Source organism: Hydractinia symbiolongicarpus, chromosome 10 (genome assembly GCF_029227915.1).
Source record: "Hydractinia symbiolongicarpus strain clone_291-10 chromosome 10, HSymV2.1, whole genome shotgun sequence".
Lineage (NCBI taxonomy): Eukaryota > Metazoa > Cnidaria > Hydrozoa > Anthoathecata > Hydractiniidae > Hydractinia > Hydractinia symbiolongicarpus.
Genome location: NC_079884.1, coordinates 20463508 through 20477278, shown reverse-complemented (window position 1 = coordinate 20477278; position 13771 = coordinate 20463508). Strand labels below are relative to the sequence as shown.

The following is a 13771-nucleotide window of genomic DNA, read 5'->3' as shown; positions in this document are numbered from 1 at the left end:
ATAGTTGCAACAGGTCTTTTGGCCTGCCCACCTCTGAACATTTAGCTACAACTTACCAATATCACACTTCTTACATTAATGCAGCTATCAGTAACCATTGTTGATGTTACTAGATCTCTTTATACAATTTCTTCAGAATTTTTTTGTCGGTATCGTTCAAAACAAAGAAGATTTGACTTATTTTTATTTCCCGAAGTAAATTTCATTTTTCTCACAAAATTTCTCCACACTATAAATATTCGATGCCAAAGTGACTGTTACAGTTTCAATTTGTCTTATATGTGGATGTTGTAGTTCTAATCTCTCTTACATGTGGATGTTGTAACTTTAATCTCTCTCACATGTGGATGTTGTAACTTTAATCTCTCTAACATGTGGATGTTGTAACTTTAATCTCTCTAACATGTGGATGTTGTAACTTTAATCTCTCTCACATGTGGATGTTGTAACTTTAATTTCTCTAACATGTGGATGTTGTAGCTCTAATCTCTCTAACATGTGGATGTTGTAACTTTAATCTCTCTCACATGTGGATGTTGTAACTTTAATCTCTCTAACATGTGGATGTTGTAACTTTAATCTCTCTAACATGTGGGTGTTGTAGCTCTAATCTCTCTTACATGTGGATGTTGTAACTTTAATCTCTCTAACATGTGGATGTTGTAACTTTAATCTCTCTTACATGTGGGTGTTGTAACTTTAATCTCTCTTACATGTGGGTGTTGTAACTTTAATCTCTCTAACATGTGGATGTTGTAACTTTAATCTCTCTAACATGTGGATGTTGTACCTTTAATCTCTCTAACATGTGGATGTTGTAACTTTAATCTCTCTCACATGTGGATTTTGTAGCTCTAATCTCTCTCACATGTGGATTTTGTAGCTCTAATTTCTCTCACATGTGGATGTTGTAACTTTAATCTCTCTCACATGTGGATTTTGTAGCTCTAATTTCTCTCACATGTGGATGTTGTAGCTATAATCTCTCTCATATGTGGATGTTGTAACTTTAATCTCTCTAACATGTGGATGTTGTAACTTTATTCTCTCTCATATGTGGATGTTGTAACTTTAATCTCTCTAACATGTGGATGTTGTAACTTTAATCTCTCTAACATGTGGATGTTGTACCTTTAATCTCTCTCACATGTGGATTTTGTAGCTCTAATTTCTCTCACATGTGGATGTTGTAGCTATAATCTCTCTCATATGCGGATGTTGTAACTTTAATCTCTCTAACATGTGGATGTTGTAACTTTAATCTCTCTCATATGTGGATGTTGTAACTTTAATCTCTCTAACATGTGGATGTTGTAACTTTAATCTCTCTCACATGTGGATGTTGTAACTTTAATCTCTCTAACATGTGGATGTTGTAACTTTAATCTCTCTAACATGTGGATGTTGTAACTTTAATCTCTCTCATATGTGAGTGATATAACTTCAATTTGGCAGGTAAAAATCTTACTTTTGAGACAGTATTTCACGAAATCATAATTAGAGATTTTAGTTGATAAGCCACATGTTTTCACGGTTTATTGGATTCACGTGATAACATTTTTCTCACATTCTGCAATAAAACCCGGAAGTAGGAATTCAGGAATTTTATGTTGATCACAAAGAAAACTTATCGTATTGTTATTTTCACTAAAATGTACGAGCACATCACAAGATACACAGGAATTTCGTATTCAAAGGTAGTTGTATTTATGGTAGACCGTTCAAAGTTTTTTAGCATTCAATAAAGTTTAATAAAATGTTTGAAACAATACCATTAGTCGTATATACCCTGGCATTTTTTTAAATGACCAGTTCATCGACCAGTGCATTCACAGCTGAACAGCTACCGTATTTTACTGTGAAGTAAATGGTGGTGTCTTATAAACTAATTAGACAGACAAATGTTAAAAAATATGTTTGAATAGTAATAATACTAAATGTGAATTTCTTAAACTACGAAAGATCAAGTAATTAGGTTCGCTTTCCTCTGATTGTCTTCTTCATTACCGTGATTTCATCTTTAACACATTACAAAAATCGATTGAGCGTTAAATAATTTTTTACTTTCATCACTTGTTAAAATTATTATGATGTTTAAAATCTAACTTGTTATTTTACTTTTGAAGACATGAACTACACTCTTCTTCTAAAAGTGGTGTTGTTATTATTGGCAACAAAAGAAGGTAAGTAGAAACTGTGGGTTAAGTTAGTTTATTACCAGCAAGTTTTTTGTCCAAGGTGGTACACGATGTTATTGTTATGTTGCCACATTTAATACATAGTTACAACGTCGTTTTAAGGTCTGCCGACGCTGTTTTTCGTCTTCAAGCGGACGTCCTTACAGCCTCTTTGCGATGTTTTTGTGCCGGCCAATATAGATCTAGAAACTCCATTGCTTCTACTCACAATTGTGTAAGAGTGAATTTACTTGCAAAGCACTTTACGTTAATGTTTCAACTGGATATTCAATAGGTGAGCAATTAGATTGTGTGTTCCCATTTAAATACAATGGTGTAGTGTATCGAGGATGTACAAGAATTGATAATGACCAAGCTTGGTGTGCTTTTGATGCAGAGTTTAGAAATGACAGATGGAAAAATTGTCCAGTTGGTATGTTATCTATCCAATTATGATTGTAAAGCATAATGGATATGTGGAATTTAGAGTATGATATCTAGTTAGCAGACGTTGCGAAATTGAAAAAATTTGTTCCAATTATAATAATTTTCCACACCTAAACATATAAATATAATAACTCGTTATAGGAAGCGAAGGATGCGTCTTTCCATTCACATATAAAGGGAAGAAGCATAACAAATGCATTAAAGAAGGAAATATATTTTGGTGTTCGCAGGATGCTACTAAAATAAAACGACACATATGCAATGTCAGTAAGTATAAAAGTTTTTTTTCTTCATAGCAGTGTAGCAGATAGCTTTGTAAATAAACACTAAACAGGTTGCTAAAGTATTATATTTTCTTCCTAGATCAAAAATGCATATTTCCTTTCATGTACAAGGGTCAACTTTACAGAACTTGTACAACTGCAGATAACAACGGACAAGCATGGTGCTCTTTGGATAAAGTTTACACTGACCGATATCTTAGCTGTCCTAAAGGTTAATGTTATAAATAATAAAATATGCAAATTGGTACAATTAGAGCCTTTGGGGGTTTCTTTTTACTGGAATTATTGACGTATAAAGAAGACATTTATGGAGGATATATACCATGATTAAAGTAAAAGTGCATGTTGTGTTTAGGAGATAGAAAAGTATCAAACCATTTTTTTATCGATGTTTCCATGTTTTTTATTGAGATTTTCCAATATACTATATTTTTATTTAGGTGGGGAAGGATGCGTCTTCCCTTTTAAATACAAAGGCAAACTTTACAATGACTGCATCAAAATTTCTTCGGGACCTGGAATGCAAAAATCTTGGTGTTCCAGAGATGAAGTTTATAATGGTTTTTGGAAAAACTGTACCGAAAGTGAGATTTTACTTGAGTTTTTTTTAAGTGTAGGCGATAATAAGACATTGCAAAAGGGATGCGACATATTTACTTTTTTAACACCCTATCCTAAATTCATTTACTTTAATTGTATAAGCATCTTGTATAATCACCTTGTATAAGCATCTTGTATAAGCATCTTGTATATTTCTGACACCTGAATGCCGATACGAACATGATCCTCGCGCAGGCCTATGTATTGTGCTGTGATTGGATGGACTGATGTCACTATGCGTTAACGTGGCGAATTTGATTAAATTGCTATCCTCCGCCGTGGTTAAAATAAAAGACAAATGGAGGTTTAGCTAGAAACTTTTGATAATCGAATTTGTTTTTACCCATAAAAATTGAAAAAAATATTATGGGCAATTCAAATCTAGTGTTCGATATTTTGTATAGCTAATTGGTGTAAATATTTAAAAGTGACAGTTAAGTAATTTATATAGCTAGCATGCTAGCTGACTAGCTATATAGCTAGTTAGATCATATTCTTTTTAGGAAAAAATATGGAGAAAAAACTCTAATGGTCAGGGATAACATATACCACCTAAGTAAGTCCTTAGTAGTATAGTTAGTAGAAGGTACTAGACAGATGTCTTTGCTGACCAGAGTATGGATAAATAACTTTTTTAACGGCAGTGTAATTTGTCAAGTATGGTCGTTTTGACAGCCTTATTTTTATGCCAATCAAAAACTCTTTATGGACTTTCCAATAGTGATTATAATATTAGTTACCGCAGTTTTAGCTATAAAACAAAGTAGAAGTATTATTTTTACAAGATTACTTTTGACACATTTTTGGAGGCTTTAATGATGGATATTATTTTAAAACTAGCCGTTAGCCCGTGGAAAAATCTACAGGTTTGCCCGTGCTTTATATTTACCCGTCGCAACAAAGTGGATAAAAATATATCGCATTTGATATTCGTGTTTCCGTAACATAATTTTCTAACTCAGCGGGGGGTCCGCGCAGAGACAGACAGACGGAATACGGCTATTATTATAGAGACTAAGATTCTCAATGAATTGTGTTACAGCTTTGTACGACGCAGGCTATTAATTCTATTTTAAATGAGTCGTGAAATACCGAAATTTCAATTCCAATTTCGCACTAAGTAAGTATTCTTGACATACCAAACTTTAGAAGAGAAAAACGTAACAGAAGATTTCAAACACATATAAACAATTTTTTTTTAAATATCAACGCAACTAATTTGATTAAATACTAATACTGAACAAGAAGCCCTGGGGGCTCTAAGAATTTCCGCGCGCTACCAAAATATTTGATTATTTGCTAATTCGTTGTGTTATTGTGCCAAACATTCGAAGGGGTTCGGTGCATGAACCTCTGAAGATAAAGCATACCACTGACATTATATCTTACAACAAACGCAAACAAATCGAAACGTGTCATTAAACTCACATTTTAAAAGAAATTGCTAACAAAAAATACGGCCTATCATTCATGGTTGAAAGTCTTGCGATTGAAACGTTTATGGTCTTAAACGGCATTAGTTGACAAAAAATCAAAATTTTGATGTGACCATCATTTTTAGCATACTTTTTTATTAACTGTGTCAATTTTTGTCGAAAATAAAGCAGTTTTAATTTTTGGATAAATTTTGTCCTGAAATGACATTTAGGTGACAAAAAATCAAACTTTTGTACCACCATCATTTTCAGCATACTTTATTTGTTAACTGTGCCAGATTTAGCCGAAAATAAAGTGGTTTTAATTTTTGGACCAATTTTGGCCTAAAATAGCATTTAGGTGACAAAAATCAAAATTTTGATGTCACCATTATGTTCAGCATACTTTTTTTGCTAACTTTGCCAATTTTTGTTGAAAATGAAGTAGTTTTAATTTTTGGACCAATGTTGGCCTAAAATGACATTTAGGTGACAAAAATCAAAATTATTATGTCACCATTATGTTCAGCATACTCTTTTTGTTAACTGTGCCAAATTTTGTCGAAAACAAATACCAATTTTGGCCTGAAACGTCAATACGAGACTTCCCAGTAGTTAAGGAGCTTGGGTACGAAGTTTACATCTGTGACTGAGCAAAGTGAAATTCCATGGTCGATTTTTTCTCAAAAAATGCTCCGAAAGAAAAAAACGACGGTTTTAAAGAATTTCCTACGCCTTCGGGCGCGGAAATTCAAATAGCTAGCTTGTATACGGTAATAAATTTTTAACGAAATTTCTAATGTCAGATTTTTAAGTTTTTCTTTATGTTTCATTTGTTTAAAAGACATAGTTCATAATTGAGGGTCCTTTATTTTCTACAAATACTCAAATCTTGTATCATCCGAAAAATTTCCCCAAAAATAAGCGGGGAGGGAGGGGTGGTTAATCCAGACCTTGAAGTAGCACACCCTTTAATCACAGTATTTAGTGACGACATGTGATAGCTGAAAAGTAAGAGATACAATGAATCGAATTGTAGTTTATAATGCATTACCATATGTCAAGAAATATAAAAATGTGCCAAGTTGAGCTTTATTACCATTTGGCCCAAAAAGATGCTAGCAAGCACAGTTTGACTGAAATGTCTAAGCGTTATGCACTGGCTTTGAACAAATCATTTTGTTTAACAAATTGTATATACCTATATCTTTGTTATTTGATCAAAAGCACTTTTTTCTTCGTAAGATTTTATCGCCATCCCCTAAAATGTTTAAATTCTGAAACTTAGAAAATATAGCTGATACAAAACATTTTTTCAAGCTAACTTATTTACATTGAGGTAAAATCACCTCATAACAATGTTCAAGTCAATAACCCTGGTTGATCTCAATTTATTGTATTTTTGATATTCAGAAAATGACTTCTACACTGTCTCAATAGCTGAAATTTTAGAAAAAAAAACCTTGAATATAGTTACTAAAATTAACAGAAGTAAAAAACATTACAGCTAACTAGCTTACAGTAGTATCAGATAGATAGGTAGCTAACCTAATTTTCGCCACAACATATTTTAAAATGTATATATACTTTTTTTATCGCCGTAACATAACAAAACCAAAGATCAGTATGATCCTGGCCAACTCTGTTTTTTTGAAGAAAAAACATACTGTTCCTTTCACTAGCTTTTGGTTTCGCCACCACTTTTCCGTTATTAAGAAAAATCTTAATAAATATAATAACAGATTCTGAATTGTAAAATGGTCACGTGAACAGGCCTGTACCATGGTCATGTTCGTATCGCCGTCCTGGTGTCAGAAAAGTGAAAAGATACCCTGTGGACGAGGTTGTAAGCTTAAGGCTGCATTCATCGCCGCATCTTCCAGAGTATAAACATTACATAAAAGACAGTAGTGTTTTCGAGTTTTTATTGGTCGCTGAAAAACTGTCTGTCTGTAAACGTTGAATTGTTGACTCGTCTTAAGTTCCACAGTTCCCTACAGACATTGCGTCCAAAGAAAAAATTCTCATACACAAAGCCAGATACTAAATGCTGGGATGTGAATCCAAGAACACCGTAATAGAAAGCGAACCTTAGTTTATTGAAGCCGTGTTTGTAGGTTAAAAAATAAGACGCATTTCACTCTTGTTTCCAACGTTTTAAAAGTAAGAATGTTCTAAAATGGGGGATACTGCTGACCAAAAGACATCTCTTGTGGTTCTATTAGATTATATTTGCTATGCAAATTCGTCACTTATGATTTAATAATTGGATTTTTTTTTTTCGTGTAAACTTAAAAACTTCTTGGAAACTTGCTTGTTGCCACTATATCACAAAACATGAAAATAGGAAAACACTAAAACACAAACTTTCACTTAAACAAAATTCCCGTAAATTTGTATGTAACGTTTTATATTCGTATTAGTCGCGCTTTTTTCACTTTTCCCAACACGCGATTTCATCCAATAAACTCAGCCTGTCATTAAATTGCAATTGTCTCTTCTGTTGATTTCTAGAAATGGCCTGTTTAAAAGTTTAAATATTTACTCAGAACTTTAAATGGATTCTCTTTTTTGGAGCAAGGGAAATGCTTATTTAAAAGACACACCTTTTTTCTGTTTTTTAGATGCCAGATCAACAGAATGCAAGTTCCCATTCACATATAAGAGTAAAACGTATCATGGTTGCACTGATTTTGATCATTATCGCGCGTGGTGCTCGATTGATACAACGTTCAAGAACAGATACAAAAATTGCCCGATAGGTAAGTTACAAATTTTTATTCCACACATAAATAAAATTCTTATATTCGAAAAAACTTAATTGAAAGTAATAAGATCAAAAAATCTTGTTTGTTTGTATTTAGGTAGCGATGGATGTAAATTTCCTTTTATATACAATAATAAAAAATACTATAACTGCATTAGAACAAAGGATGAAAGTGAACCATGGTGTTCTCCAAGTTATCGTTACAAAGGCCGTCGGAAAACATGCTACGCAAGTAAGTGAGTGTTGGGAGAAAAAATAATCTGCGGCGTGGCTGTACCTCTACTGAGTCTGTGATAAGACTTACTTCGTGAATACTTGTTTTTGCGGACGGCATATTTTAAATAATGTCATAAAGACAGAAATAACAATCCCTGGAAAAAAACATAGAGACTAATAAAAAACGTTCGACTTAAATTTCCAGACGAAACTCTTCTTGGAGTGTGTTGTAGAATTCCATGTTCATTTCTTCGATTTAATTATTCTTGTACGTGGGTGGATCGTCGACTTCTTCTAATTTGTCTTTTAAATTTTGCAACAAGCCGCAGCGGTATTTTTTGAGGGATTATTTACGTTTGCGAACCAGTAAGACATCTATTTAATTTTCAATTGTCAAATAAATTTTTCAATAGGCGTCACCCAGTGCAAATTTCCATTTCAATACAATGGAAGGAGTCATCAAACATGTACTACATTATCTTCAGAGGACGAACCTTGGTGTTCTGTGGACAAGGTGTTCAATAACAGATGGAGAAAATGCCCTATCGGTAAATATTTTAGTTGTAATTATCGATTTCTTTTTTTTAGTAAAGCACATGTCAGGTACTATTATCATGACGTGTGCTAAGTGGTCCTAATAATTTTAATTTATGATTTTGTCCAGATATAATTTCAACTATGAAAGTCTGTACACTTTTTTTATAACAATGTTAAAATTTCAGCTTAGGTTGGATGTGCTTGTTATTATTGCAACTTTTTCAGCCATAAATGTTCCTATCTTTTGTTTTCCGAAAACTTAGGGATAGATGTTCAGTTTACAAATTGTTCAAATTTCTTTATGATGATGAGTGTTTTTAGGATTGCATAAAATAGATGACAAAAAAAACTTGTTGCAAAAGATATAGTATACAATGAAATGCTGTTCCAAAACAATTGTTTCCTAGTAATTCATTATTTATTTTATGTTGTTCTTATAAGCAATAAAGGATCACAGGCTGATCATATTCTGAGATTATTCTCAATATTAGGTAACATCTGAGCATCTTATGAACTAGGTCTTAAAAAAACTAGATTAAGCTTCTTCCAACATTGTATTTTCTTAAAACACTCAAAACATTAAAAAAATTATAGTTAAAACGCCTTGATATTAATCTGAAACAGCACGTAAAGAAGGAATATGAGAAAGTTATAAATACATTGACGACAGAGTAAAAAAATTACCAATATCAATATTTTGAAAAGGCAATATCGCACTCTTGTAAGATCAATAAAATAAAAATATAACCTTCAAAACTGAATATAATTTTCTGTAGTAGACAATCAGTGTCGGAGCATATATAATTTTATTTTTTAGGTGGAGAAGGGTGTGTCTTTCCGTTCAGCTACAAAGGCATAATATACAAAACTTGTACTAGAAAGGATCATTACACACTCTGGTGTTCAAAGGACAAAATTTTTAAAAATAATTGGAAGAATTGTTTATCAGGTATCATCGTCAATGTTTTCATTTATTAATAAAAATCTTTACCTGCTAAAACAATAGAAATGAAATACACATTTTTTTATTCATTTTACGACATTATTTCGGCTTCTTTATTTTTTTTATTGGTTTAGGAATTTTATTTTGGGTGTTTATGAAAAAAGCTTGCATTTTACGTACAATGTTTTAGGCAAAAACTATTATCGTTGTGACGCAATAATTTTTGTCGAAATAATTTTTCTCCGCAATAATTTACAGTCTTAGGTATCATATGAGAACAGTCCCACATTTTGCTATAGAATATGTCGCGTAGAAAATATAACGCAGATGGTTATTCTTTAGCTTCTGTTTTACTCTATTTTTGTGGTTAAAAAGATAGATAAATGCAGAATTTAAAGAATTTTTAAAATAACTGTTTCTCATTCTTTCTTTTATTTAGATGAGGTGGATTGCATTTTTCCTTTTGAATTCAAAAACGTCACATACAAATCGTGCACAACGGTTGAAAACAAAGGTCAGGCGTGGTGCTCTTTAGATTCTAAGTACCGAGACAGATGGAAAGACTGTCCATCAGGTAGTTATATTATCCATATGCATTTTATGCATCTAATAACAAGCTTCTGGTAATTGACGCATGCGTGGTGACAAGAATCTTAACGTCACCTTTTATTCTCTAATTTTTTAAATTCTTTTTAAATTTTATTTTTGAAGAAACACGCTCATGCTGGCTTTACCTCCAATATATGGTGATCACAAATGGTTCATCAACACATTGTGATATCTTTGTAACATATATTATTTTGTTAATTAAGTTTAACTTCAATTTAGGAAGAATATTTGGTTCATTAGGCGAATAGTTATTTCTAAGGAAATTTCTCAAAACTGTCATACAAAAAAAACTAGTAATCACACAGCAGCCAGTATGCTGTTTTAATTTAAGATATATTTACTAAGTAAACAGTGTACAAAAAGGCCTTGTTTCATTTTCCAACATGACAACATAACAGAGCATAAATATCGAATACCCGTAACTATGCTGACGTCAGCAAAATCGACTACACTTACGATTTTGCATCAAACCAAAAAATTGCAGAGCGAAATCTCATGTGATCGCAGTAAACATCGACTAGCTAAAAAGAAAGTATAATTTGTCCTTTCCTCCATTTATTTTGCACAGGATTGTAGATTTTGTAATAATATAAGTACATCAAGAATATACTGTGCAGTGTGGTAGTCAGTTTAAAAACAATTTAGATTTTGTTTATAAAATTCACCTTGAATAAATATTTAGGAGGAGAAGATTGTGTTTTCCCATTTCGTTATCGTGGAACATGGTATGAAAGATGCATTACAAACGACAGAGAATCACTATGGTGTTCTAAAGACCCAGTGTTTATGGGCAACTGGAAATTTTGCAAGTCCAAGGAAGGTATTTGTTTTTTGGTACTTCTTTATATAAAAGGGACCTAAAAAATGACGTTTGAAGAAAAAATAATATTCTTATAGACTTAGAAGTTACCAATGACAAACATTGTGTATTTCCATTCATCTATGAGGGTATTGAATACAAAGGATGCACAATGCGAGATTCAGAAAAACCTTGGTGTTCAAAAGATGCTGTATTCAAAGATAAATGGAAATATTGTCCGAGAGGTATTGTCCATTTTAGCTAATGATAAACCTGTTCGTACAAGTATGCTCAAATCGTTTTGTAATTTTGGTCTATTGTTCTACTTTGTCATTGCGTTATGTAAAACAGTTAAAGAGAGTTCAGAATTAGTTATGTCAAACAATGTTAAGAATTTATATCTAGCGTAAGCTTCTAGTGATTTTCCTCCTTATCTACTCTTTCCACTTTCGCATCATTTCCGAAACAAAACAATTAACTGTTTTTACTTCAACAAAAAAACTACAAAATAATGAGAAATTGCAAATATCACCCTCCCAAAAGTCATTTAGCAAGCATATAACTCATATGTCTATTTTCTGTAGGTGGTGAAGGGTGTGTTTTCCCATTCAAGTATCGTGGTCAAATTTACAATGACTGCACGCGCGATAATGGCGAAGATTTATGGTGTTCACAAGACGCTGTTTTTGATGGAAGGTCTAAGAAATGCACTTCAAGTAAAACGAAATAATTTATTAACTTTTTTTGTACTATACATTCATTCACAATTTCTGTGCCTGGTGTAATCTTTTCCTCTTTTCAAATTGTTATTTTATTGCTAAGCAGACCACCTTTAGCCATGGTGCCTGCCTAGTAACAGTTTCATACTTAATGATTCACAATATTCCAGGTGAAACAGATTGTATATTCCCATTTCATTACAATGGAAAGGTGTTTACATCTTGCACTCATGAAGATTTTGGCAGGGCGTGGTGTTCTAAAGATAAATTTTACAAAGGTAGACGAAGAAAATGCCCAGTGGGTAAGAATATAATGACTTTGGTCTAACGAATGGCAACAAATGCACCGTGTATCAGTAATAGCTTTCCCGTCTATATTGTCATCGATTGCACTTATGAGATTATAAAAATAAACTGGTCTATCTCTCTTTTTCAAAAACACGGATTAATCCAGTAAACTGTTTAATTTGGTGCCTCAATTAGTTTTGTGTAAACAAAATTATCAAAAATTCAACTGAATTTTTTACTTTCTTTGTTAATTTGACCATTGATACACTTTTTTACAGGAGGTGAAGGTTGTGTTTTTCCATTTAAATACAAAGATCGATGGCGTTATAACTGTATTAAAACAAAATACGATGAAATTGGTTATTGCTCAAAAGTAGCTACATTTGTACCGACAAATAAGGATTATATAAAAAAATGTGAACCCGATCATAGAATGTAAGTTTTTTTTCGTTTAATATTATGTAAGTATGCAGAATTTGAGACCGCAGTTCGTGCAGGGCATATAATGAAAAAAAAGACAGAAAGTATAGTCCACCTAACTTTTCCCTAATGTGAAATAAAAACCCTTAAGTTAAAAAATAGGATAGATATTGTTTCAAAAAGCACTCATGTTTCGTTATTGAATCATGACCGAAAGTGTATTGGTGGTAAAATATTAATTGACATAATAAATTATGATATTTTTACTTAAATGCGACCTTGGAAAAATCGTTTTATAAAAACATAATAATTTTTTTTAATTTTATTAAATTTTGGTAACTTTGGAGGCTAAACTATGTATTTTTTTTTAGGATGATTGCTGATGGACATATCTTTAAGTGAATATATTGGGAAATAGCAAATGTAATTTATTTTACCACAAACGTTGATGATATTACAAACAAATATTTATATATTGTGGTTATTTTATCATTGGAAATCATGTTTTAAGGGTTGTTGCATTAAATGCGATTATTGGTAACTTTCTCCATGAAGAAGAGAAAGAAATGAGAAGCGAAAATGAAAAATTAGATCAGTAAGGATAAGGAAATATTTTTAAGGATTGTACTCACCTGCTTTGGTGACTAATGTTCCATTGATGTAGGTTGCAACTTGAAATATTGTTTTATTTTTAAAGTTTTGCATTTTTGTGCATGCTATACAAATAATGTAACTTAGCTGAGTTTGTAGAGGTTGTTTGGACGAATTTTGCCTGTCAATTGAAACTCTATTAGCAGTAAATACTGCAGGCAGAAACTAATTAGAATTTCTACATAATGAAAGGGAAATCTGTTCCCCCTGTTTTTCCATCGTTTATTTCAATATCTGATAACAGAAGGTCCACGTTTTAGATTACTATGACTATTCTTATATGGTAGTATAAATATAATAACTCGAGTAATGTTTTATGAAAAATATGTCACCCTGTCAGAATTACAAGCAGTCATAATTTCAAGTGGAATGTTTATTGAAATGATAAACACGTTTCCTAATAAAATAGTTTCGAGTAAAAATTATATCGAATCACATAACTTCGATCGGAAATTCGTGCGAAAGTTTTGACCATAATAAGAAGCTACAAACCACAACTAATCACCAATACTGTGCAGCCATTTTTGTTAGATGCATCCAAGTGAGCAGCCTTTAAATTGAGTTGTTTACCCGTTTACACCCACCCAATACAAACATTGTACGCGTTCGTAGAGTCAGGATAAAAATTGGGACATGATAACGTCGCACAAGAGAATGTCATTCTTACCATTCTTTACAACTAATAAACGAACTAATACGTTCGTTATGGGCATTAAGAACATAAGGTTTGGGCGTGTCAATATTAATAATCGTTGTCTCTCTGTCGAACATAGCCGGATCATTCTACACGACGCACGAAACCTAAACTAAAAGTAAAAAATATTTTGTATAGAATTTGATGCAACGTGCGAATTTTCGTGAAATTTCCACGTCTTCTGATTCAATATAGAAACAGCGTA

The 13771-nt window shown here is 32.3% G+C and overlaps 2 protein-coding genes across 2 annotated transcripts; both read left to right on the top strand.

Annotated features, from left to right (window-relative positions):
• The first annotated feature begins 6711 nt into the window (after window positions 1-6711).
• LOC130612955 (epididymal sperm-binding protein 1-like) lies at window positions 6712-9576 on the top strand. The gene is made up of 8 exons (XM_057434286.1): window positions 6712-6807; window positions 6906-6997; window positions 7438-7454; window positions 7548-7685; window positions 7788-7922; window positions 8320-8454; window positions 9261-9392; window positions 9521-9576. Exons 1-8 carry the CDS (start codon window positions 6712-6714, stop codon window positions 9574-9576), a joined length of 801 nt encoding a protein of 266 aa, XP_057290269.1.
• Window positions 9577-9688: 112 nt separating this feature from the next.
• On the top strand, window positions 9689-11841 carry LOC130612954 (epididymal sperm-binding protein 1-like). The gene is made up of 7 exons (XM_057434285.1): window positions 9689-9716; window positions 9826-10009; window positions 10215-10306; window positions 10678-10815; window positions 10893-11039; window positions 11379-11510; window positions 11684-11841. The coding sequence occupies exons 1-7, from the start codon at window positions 9689-9691 to the stop codon at window positions 11839-11841; spliced, it is 879 nt and encodes a 292-aa protein (XP_057290268.1).
• The last annotated feature ends 1930 nt before the right edge of the window (window positions 11842-13771 follow it).

Coding starts and splice junctions, on each gene's coding strand:
- LOC130612955 (XM_057434286.1), top strand. CDS start 6,712: ATGTTCGTATCGCCGTCCTGGTGTCAGAAAAGTGAAAAGATACCCTGT. Junction 6,808..6,905: donor TCATCGCCGCATCTTCCAGA/GTATAAACATTA, acceptor ACTCGTCTTAAG/TTCCACAGTTCCCTACAGAC. Junction 7,923..8,319: donor TCGGAAAACATGCTACGCAA/GTAAGTGAGTGT, acceptor ATTTTTCAATAG/GCGTCACCCAGTGCAAATTT.
- LOC130612954 (XM_057434285.1), top strand. CDS start 9,689: ATGTCGCGTAGAAAATATAACGCAGATG. Junction 9,717..9,825: donor TAGAAAATATAACGCAGATG/GTTATTCTTTAG, acceptor TCTTTTATTTAG/ATGAGGTGGATTGCATTTTT. Junction 11,511..11,683: donor GTCTAAGAAATGCACTTCAA/GTAAAACGAAAT, acceptor ACAATATTCCAG/GTGAAACAGATTGTATATTC.